Source organism: Quercus suber, unplaced genomic scaffold (genome assembly GCF_002906115.3).
Source record: "Quercus suber isolate HL8 unplaced genomic scaffold, Cork oak 2.0 scaffold_99, whole genome shotgun sequence".
NCBI lineage: Eukaryota > Viridiplantae > Streptophyta > Magnoliopsida > Fagales > Fagaceae > Quercus > Quercus suber.
The window spans coordinates 1,377,651-1,387,124 of NW_027069564.1; the positions used below are offsets into that span (position 1 = coordinate 1,377,651).

The 9,474-nt window shown below is 36.9% G+C and overlaps 1 protein-coding gene across 1 annotated transcript; it reads right to left on the reverse strand.

Moving 5' to 3' along the window:
• Positions 1-6,938: 6,938 nt before the first annotated feature.
• On the reverse strand, positions 6,939-9,158 carry LOC111992224 (exopolygalacturonase). Its single transcript, XM_024024090.2, has 4 exons — positions 8,980-9,158; positions 8,586-8,885; positions 7,532-8,047; positions 6,939-7,427 (listed from the first exon to the last, which is right to left on the reverse strand). The coding sequence occupies exons 1-4, from the start codon at positions 9,103-9,105 to the stop codon at positions 7,191-7,193; spliced, it is 1,179 nt and encodes a 392-aa protein (XP_023879858.2). The 5' UTR covers positions 9,106-9,158; the 3' UTR covers positions 6,939-7,190.
• Between the last annotated feature and the right edge of the window lie 316 nt (positions 9,159-9,474).

A 9,474-nucleotide genomic window follows, 5' to 3' on the forward strand; every position in this document is an offset into this window, starting at 1 on the left:
ATCCAAGAGTCAAGATTGTTATCAAGGTAGAAGCAACCTCCTGAGGTACTCTTTCAATCATCTACACTACCAGCCCAGTCTGCATCTGAATAACCAACAAGACAAGCATTTGAATCCATGGAATACCACAATCCATAATCTGGAGTACCATTGATATACCGTATAATTCCCTTTACCGCAGTAAGGTGAGACTGCATTGGAGTAGCTTGATATCTAGCACAAACACCAATACTGAATGCAATATTCGGTCTACTTGTAGTAAGATAGAGTAAACTCCCAATAATGCTTCTATACAAAGTAGGACTCACTTCCACCCCAAAAGAATCAGCATTCAGCTTTGTAGAAGAACTCATGGGAGTGGAGGCATGCTTTTTGGAATTTAGTCCAAACTTCTTGACAATATTCCTAGCATACTTTTCTTGTGAAACAAATATGCCTTCCTTCTTTTGTTTGACATAAAGGCCCAAGAAAAATATAAGCTCCCCCACCATACTCATCTCAAATTCTTTCTTCATCTACTTAGAAAATTCTATAGCTCGATCATCGATTGTAGCTCCAAATACTATGTCATCAACATATACTTGAGCCACCAGAAGGTAATCTTCATCATTCTTAACAAACAAAGTTTGATCAGCATAACCTCTTTTGAATCCTCTTTCTAGGAGATAATGGGTAAGCCGATCATACCAAGCTCTAGGGGCTTGTTTTAAGCCATAAAGGGCTTTCTTCAATCTTAACACATGATCAGGAAAGTGAAGATCCTCAAAGCCCTTGGGTTGTTCAACAAACACTTCTTCATTCAGATATCCATTTAGAAACGCACATTTTACATCCATTTGGTAAAGTTTGAAGTTCATGGTGCATGCGATGGACATAAGAATTCGAATAGACTTAAGTCTTGCCACAGGAGCGAAGGATTCATCAAAATCTACTCCTTCTACTTGAGTGTATCCTTGTGCCACCAACCGAGATTTATTCTTGATTATCTCTCCATCTTCATCTGTCTTTTTTTTGAATATCCATTTAGTGCCTATGACATGAACATTTTCAGGCCTTGGAGCAAGTTCCCATACATCATTTCTCACAAATTGATTCAGCTCTCCAGGCATTGATTCTACCCAATTTTCATCTTGGAGAGCTTCTTCTACCCTTTTTGGCTCAAATTAGGCAAGGTAGCAATGATATATTACATGATTGACCAAGAGTACGTTCCTTTTTCTAAGATGAAGACCTTCATCTAAAGATCCAATGATGTTGCTATCAGGATGGTTCTTAATCACTCTTGAGGATGGCTTCTTCGATGTGGAGACTTCATCATTCCGGGAGATGGGAGGATGAACTTTTGGACATTGATCTCGTTTCCATTCTTGTGTTCAAGGAAGTTGATTCCTTTTCTGGTGTAGTTCCTTCCGCTTCTATATCAAGAGCTTCGGCATCAACAATGGGTCCTTTGGTGTGCTGTCCTTCCCCATCGTCAGCCATTTCTACCTTGGTTATGGCATCATCAATTTTCACGTTGATGGACTCCATTACCATCTTAGTTCTCTTATTGAAGACCCTATATGCTTGGCTAGTAGTAGAATACCCAAGAAAAATACCTTTATCACTTTTAGCATCAAATTTCCCAAGGTTCTCTCGATTATTTAGAATGTAGCACTTACTTCCAAACACTCGGAAGTACTTTACTTTCAACTTCTTTGAATCTCATAAGCGGTCTTATTTGTTCCCACTCGAAAGAATATTCTATTACCAATGTGGCATGAAGTGTTCACGGCTTCTCCCCAAAACTTTTGAGGAATTTGCTTGTTGAGTAACATCACTCTAGCCATTTCTTGAATCACTCGATTCTTCCTTTCAACCACTCCATTTTGCTGAGGAGTTTTGGGAGCTCAAAATTCCCTTTTGATTCCATTCTTTTCACAAAACGACTCAAATCTTGCATTCTCAAACTTCTTGCCACGATCACTCCTTATCTTGAAAATAGGAACTCCTTTCTCGTTTTGTAACCACTTGTAGAGAATTTCCAATTTTTCTCTAAGAAATTCAATCCAAGTGTATCTTGAGAAATCATCAACAATGACCATAATGTACCTCTTTCCTTCTAGACTTTCCATTCTTATAGGCCCCATTAGATCAACATGGAGAAGCTCTAAACACTGTGAGATAACAATCACGTTCACCTTGTGATGAGTTGCCTTTGTTTGTTTTCCCATTTGGCATGCTCCACAAATAGTCTTCTCCACCTTTCCAAACTTTGGAAGTCTCCCAACTGCTTCGAGTTTAGAAACTTTAGCGATTTGTTTGAAATTTGCATACCTAAATTTGTGATACCAAAGTTCTAGCATGTCAACACAAGCACTTCTACAAAAAATAGGTGTTGTAGGAACTACTCTATATCAATTATCGGTAGTCCTATTTCCCTCCAATACTTGAATCCCTTCTTCGTTAATGATTAAGCACCCCTTCTTTAAGAACTGGACAAGAAAATCCTCATCACATATTTGAGTGATACTTAAGAGATTTACCTTCAACCCTTTGATGTATAACACATCTTTTAATAAAGGTAATCCCAGTATTTCAATAGTCCTTTTGTTGAGAACTTGAGCATGACTCCCATCACCAAATGTCACATAGTCACCAACTTTCTCTTTGAGAGTCTTAAATAGTGATTTATCTCATGTCATGTGACGAGAACAACCACTATCAAGATACCATAAGCATGAGTTAAAAACCTTCAATGAGGTGTGTACAAATTGACAAGCATGAGACAAGCATTCTTGACCATCAAACAAAAATTTATTTTCATTATCCATGCATTTGTTAGATTGAATCTTCTTTTTCAGATTATCAACCTTTTCACACAATATTCTATTTCTTCTTTTGTCCTTCTTAATCAAGGAGTTAGACTCACATAGACTATTGTGTAAGATGTGATTCTTATTTTCGAAATATTTCAGCATGTAAGCAAACATCCTCACATGTTTCTTAGTTTTTCACAGCTCTAAGAGTTCATTGTTTGGACAACCTTCAAACATACTCATAGAGTCATTGTCACAAACATTTAAACCACAATTCAGCATGCCTTATCCATAGCAACATCCATATCCAAAGGGGTCTAGGATTGTACTTAGGTATTTAAACCACAACAAGTGCACCTGCTCTGATATCAATTGAAAGTTCAAATAGCGTTCAAAACACTATAACGTTTAGACCCCCAAATAACATATTACCAATTCAAGCTTTATATCAAACAATGTATGTGCGAAAAATGATAACAAGCTTATAACAGAATTGATAAACAATCTAAACCATAAATAATCACAATCACAGCAGTAATCAAATGGTAAAGATAAAGGGAAGAGTCATGCAAACACAAAGACAACACACGATGTGTTATCGAAGACGAAACAGAAACTCTCGGAGTAAAACCTCTCCGCCACCCTCCAAGTGATCAATAATCCACTAGAAAATATAGTTGGGATACATGAACAGCAATAGACCCTTCAAGCCTAATCTATCCAGGTACCTAAGCCCTCCAAGCTTCTTGCTCTAACGCGGTTGCGCCGAACCTTTTTCATCTTTAGCTTACTGGATTCTACTATAAACTATTGCATCAACCAATAAACATTGGTCCCTTCTAAACTGCTTCCCTTAGCACCAAAAGAACCTTCTCAGAGACGTGGGTATAGTGAGAAAGGGATTTGGTCAAAAACCTCTCAAGGATGTATCAATGGAGAGGAAAAGAGTAGAGGAATTTGAAGAGTCTCTTTATGAAGATTGTGGATGAGGAAATCATATTTTTCTCCAGGGTTTCTCTCTCAAAATTCTCTTTGGAAGCTCTCTACAATTCATGGGAATGAGGGGTATTTATACTAGGGTGAGATAGGAATGTGAAATGTTAGGTTTTTCAAAACAGAGCTAGTTGGCGGCTTGGCCTCGCGACTTGGTTGAGCCGCGAGCTAAAAGAACGGCCAGGTTGGACTTTTTGTCCTATAGTGCTCCAGCTGGTGTAACTATTCACCTTCTCGCATGCTTCACTTTTGTGCTGAATTTAGCGGTTTGTGAGTCACGAGTCACCCGCGAGTCCTAGCCACAAAGCCCTACTTTCTTGCACTTTCTTGGGCATTTCTTCACACTCTCTCAGCACCGAAGATTGTCTCTAGGGTAGAGCATCCTGACTACCCTGGCTGTGATTGTCTTAGGGCAATGTCTAAAGGCAAGCTTATTTCTGCTTTTTGTAAGCACCCTTCTAACTACGGTGAGCGTCATTTCACTTACAGTTCGGGCTTTACTAAAGGCCCTCAGTTTTTGAACATCGTTATGACCTTTGTACTTCATCCCTTATCTCACTATAACTCTATCATAAAGCTCCGTGCTCAGTTTTTGCTTTTCCTTCTTAAGAATCTTAGTATAAATTTTCCTTCTCATTTTATTCTTTCTATCATAGATGTGTATAGGGATTTGGTGACCTGTGATAAGCTCATTTTCCCTTTGGCTATCATGTGGATTTTACACCATTTTTCTGTTCCCTTCCCCGCTTCTGATCACTTTCCTGTCATGGGTGTTGTAGATGCCGCTACCGTTAAATGGAGCAAGGCACAGTTTCAATCGAGGCAGTCTAGGTCAACAGCTCCTCCCACTCCTTCGGCTTCATCCACATCTGTTCCCTCTTCTTCTACGAGCAGTGTGACTCTCGAGGACATCATGGCGTAGCTTCAATGCATGAATGCTCGCCTCGACAGTCTCAGTGATGAGTTGTGTCAGGTGAACGCTCGTTTGGGTCGTATTGCACAACGACAGGTGGTCATGGGTGGCTTCATTGCTTCTCCTCCACCTTCTCTAGAGGTTTTTGAGGATGATGATGATGAGACTACTGCTTCCAATGGTGAGGATGATGGAAATGCTAGTTCTTCCAGTGCTGATGAGATGTCTACTTGATATTTTTACCCTTTGTCACTCGTGACAAAAAGGGGGAAAAGGTATGAGAGTAGTCATAGTTAGGGGGAGAGTTAGTATAGGAGATTTTGGTTAGGGGGAATGTTGATACTAAGGGATGTAGTGAGGATTTCATGTATCTTTTTCCTTTCTTTCTACTTTACATACATTTATATCTTGTACATGGGTCTTGTGACCATTTTCACATACATTGTACTTATATTTTTTATATATTGATGTATGTTTTCTTTACCTACCCTTACATGTGTTGTTTTCTTTTTTCTCTTTATGCACATGCTTCTTATATATTGTATGCAATCTATTATTTTTGTTTCATACAAAGATGCCTTGATGAGTTTTGTTTAAAGTGTTTCAGAAATACAAGTTGTCAAAGTCTACTTGCCATAAACTCTCTTCTTGCAAAGTTTTTTCAAGAGTTTGTATTAGGATAGATTTTATTGTATTCAACAAGTGAATATGACTTGAGTGATTTATGACTTCTCTTATATGTTCATTGTTTGTTGTGGTTTTGTCACGAATTACCAAAGGGGGAGATTGTTAGGACATATGTGGTTCATAAGTTAGGAACATATGTCACTATTTTATGTAATTGGCTAATCATTTGACAAAACGCACTTTACTTGTATTTGGGTAAATATAGGATTTTTTTTACATTCAAGAAACCTCATTTCAAGTTCGAGTATTAAAGCCATACAATTTTGTCCAAGATTCAAGTGCAGAAAGTATTGTTCATTAAAGATCGACAGCTAGCAATCTATCGAGCCTTGAAGAACTGTTCTAGCCCGTGGCTCGACAGCAGCTCAATAAATAGGGTATCTGTTGAAGTTTATGAAATTCAGTTTTTTAGGACACTTTTTCATCCAATTTGTGATTGTATGTTTAGGCTTTCTTTTCTCACAACCTTAGACATATAAAATGATTATTTTAAGGGCCACTAAAGGTAACACAAGTTGCACAAGTGTTGAGCAAAGTTTTGTTCAAGCAAATTGTGACTGGATCTAGAATTTGCCCTAGTTCATCTTTCTTGTGAAGAAGCAGTTGTATTTGTACATCGTAGGATTTTGTGACCAAGCATCTTCTCAATCTTCATCGTGTGATTAATTGAAGAACTTTGCGGCCAACAACCTTCTCTAGTTGGTGATTGAAGTCGCGTACTGGGATCCGCGCAATTGGTTAGTCACATACTAGGAGTCGAGCATTACAAGGAGAAATTGTCACTACAGAACAAGTCCAATTGGGTATTAGGGTAAAGGTTCAACTGTAGATTGATATAAGGTACTAGGATTCCTTTACTTGTAACCGCTTGTTGTGATAATAGTGGATTCTCGGGAGTGGTGACCTTAAAATCACCCGGTGGAGTTTTTGCCATATAGGTTTTTCCATTCGTAAATAAATCACCGTGTCAATTTATTTTCCGCTGCATACTTTAGTTATTGGTGATTTGTTTGTGCTATCGCGCGCTTTGCATGTTAATTTGATTAATTAATAAACTTGGCTAATTAATCAATTAATTTATCACAAAGGGTCAATACATTTTTTGCCTATCAACTACGAACTAAAATTCTGAGTTTACAAAGAACTTGTGATTTATAAATTTTGTAACTTTTCACATAAATCATATACTATGCATCACATGGACTACATGATAATGTCCCATATTCATGTTACCATTATTTTAGATAATAATAAAACAACTTTATTAATCACAACATAAAGTCATACATAATAACGTACATAACATCATACAATAGGATGTAAAGGCACTAATCCTAACAGTTCAGTCTTTCAATTCCCTCACCATTGTCCTTTCTTGCACTCTTCAAGGTGACTTCATTTGCATTTTTCTTTTGACAGAAAATGGCATTCCCTAATACATTATAGATATATTACCTGTGCCTTCTATTTGCAAAATAGGCCTTCAGATTATTTTCTCCTCAGAAGAGATTGACTAGATCATTCATCTTTTTTTGCACTGAGTTAAGTTGGTTGAAAGGTAAGGCAGGGGAAAGACTGACACCTGGTTTTGTTTTATTACTTATTGATATTGACAATGTTCCAGTTCACAGACTTTGCCTGTACAAATGTTCAGTTGTACTGTGTTCTCTATATGAAGTTATGAACACAATCACTTTACAAAGAAAATAATTACATTCACCCAAAATTTAACTGCCTTCCCAAACCGTGTTCTACATATGAACACAAGCACTAATATTTACTCAAAAGCTTAAACTAGATTAAGCTTTGACAGTACAAGCAGGAGGATTCTGTTTGCCCGAAATCGCGGGTTTGACATTAATACAGTGGTATGTGGGAGAGCCGTCATGTCCGTTGTATTTGAGGTCTATGTCATGAAGCTCCACTTTTTCACATGGCACGCCCTTACTACAAACGAGCTTGACAGCCTCCTGAAACTTAGATGTGCCTCGAATGTTTATGAAGCTAACATTGCTGATCTTAATTCTAGAGGGTATCTAAAACCAATGAAAAAAAAAATGGTATTAATTAGTAATAAGTAATTCTCTACTTTGAACAATAATTCTAGCAACATCAAACTTCCAAGTATGAATGTTATCACCTTTGCTTGGCACTGATTCCATGGGCAGTAAACTTGATCAATGACGATAGGATTGCCAACATTATTCATGATAATGTCCTCAAAATGCATACCAGAGGCAGAGCCAGTCGGGGAAGCAGGCCATGTTTTGATTCTCACACCAGTCATTGTATTCGTAAGAGTGCAACCAATGACTTTGACACCACTCACAGGTTCTTCATTAGGGAACTTTCCAAGACTTCCTATGCTTATTCCGTGGCCAGGTCCACAATTTACTTTCTCAACAGTTATATCCCGGCTTCCATCACCAAGCGAGACACAATCATCTCCGGTTCCAATATTTGTATCAATTATGTGGATCCCTGTTGAACGCCCTATGTGGATTCCATCTGTGTTGACACTAGTTTCAGGTGCTTTTATGGTAACATGCTGGAAAGTAACATTTTTGCACCCCAAAACATTAATGTGGAACTGTTTGCTGTCCAATGATGTTATGTCCCGAATGATTGCATTGGTGATGAAGTTGAACCTTATATTCTGTTCAATTTTTGAAAGAGGGAAAAAATTAGAACCCACAAAATTAATTAGTGTCATTCCTTGTTAAGTAATATATATCTATGTTATTTTTTATACGAATAGAAGTATTTCGAATCCACTTTTTTTGCTTTAAAAAATAACCTATCACATAAGTGAAAGTTATTTATCAATAAGAATAATTAGGGAAAAAAAATAAAGTAAATTAAGAAATCTAAAATATTCTACTCTATCAAAATAGATGGAGTGTGCATCCAAATTAGTTAGGAAGAAAATTCTTTCAATTCATTATGTGGTGACTCAAGTGACAACTTGTACTTTTAATTATATATACATGCATACATGTTTATTCGTAAATCAACCTCTCTCTCTAGAGAGAGAGAGACAGAGAGGTTGATTTACGAATAACTACGTAATGGATTGGAAAAAAATTCTTTTAAGCCAGTTTGGAGGAAATTTCAGCGCAAAGAACGTGTGTGATAAAGTTGATATTTATTAAAAATAGTGGGAATTGTGCAGGGTAAGATTGAAATAAACTCACAATAGTAAGTTGCTTGCAGTACTTATTTTTGGAACATTCACTTTGACCCCAAGTATTTTTTCCTTGGCCGTCAAAAGTTCCACTGCCCGACAAAGTAAAAAAGTCGATATGGTTAAAACTGACCCAACTATCCCCAGATTGTTGTTTTGGGGCCCGTAAAGTGCCTATAACCTGAAGCTCTATAGGACCCTTGCAAGGACCTTCCAAAGGCACTGTGCCCAACATGTATGTCCCTCTTGGAACCACAACTTTACTCTGACCCGTTGATGCGCATGCCGCTTTCCAAGCTTTTGTCAAAGCCTAAAGACAAAATTAATAACAAAAGTTATTTTAGCTATCAATTCTGGTAAGCGTATTTTATATCTTAAGTTGAATCAAATTTGTGCATTTATACCTGGGTGATATCCGCATTAGCTTTTGCTCCATACTGTTTCACATCAAAGATACTGGCTTGGACGTTGCCAACGGATTTTAGCAAGAATAGCATTAATATCATTGCAATATTTAGTCTCAAACCCATATTTTCTTTTTGACTTCTTTAACTATTTTGTTCTTTGTTCCGTCGTAATTGAAATGAGAGAATGTTTAGTTTGACCTTTTTATAATGCAATACAGAAGCTCAACACCAACGAAAATTTTAAATAATAGTTAGCTAAATTTAACTTTATCTCTAAGGGATTGTACGGTTCTAGTTTAACTTTTGTCCTATTATTATCTTTCATGCTTCCTACTACAAAAAAACACTAATTTATAACCACATGTATATACTAATTTATAACCACATGCACATGAATGGATGCATTTGAAAAGACATAAATAAATGAATATTAAAATTACAACCTAAGTTTAATATTATTATACATAGTTTTTTTTATTTTTAGTTTTTTCC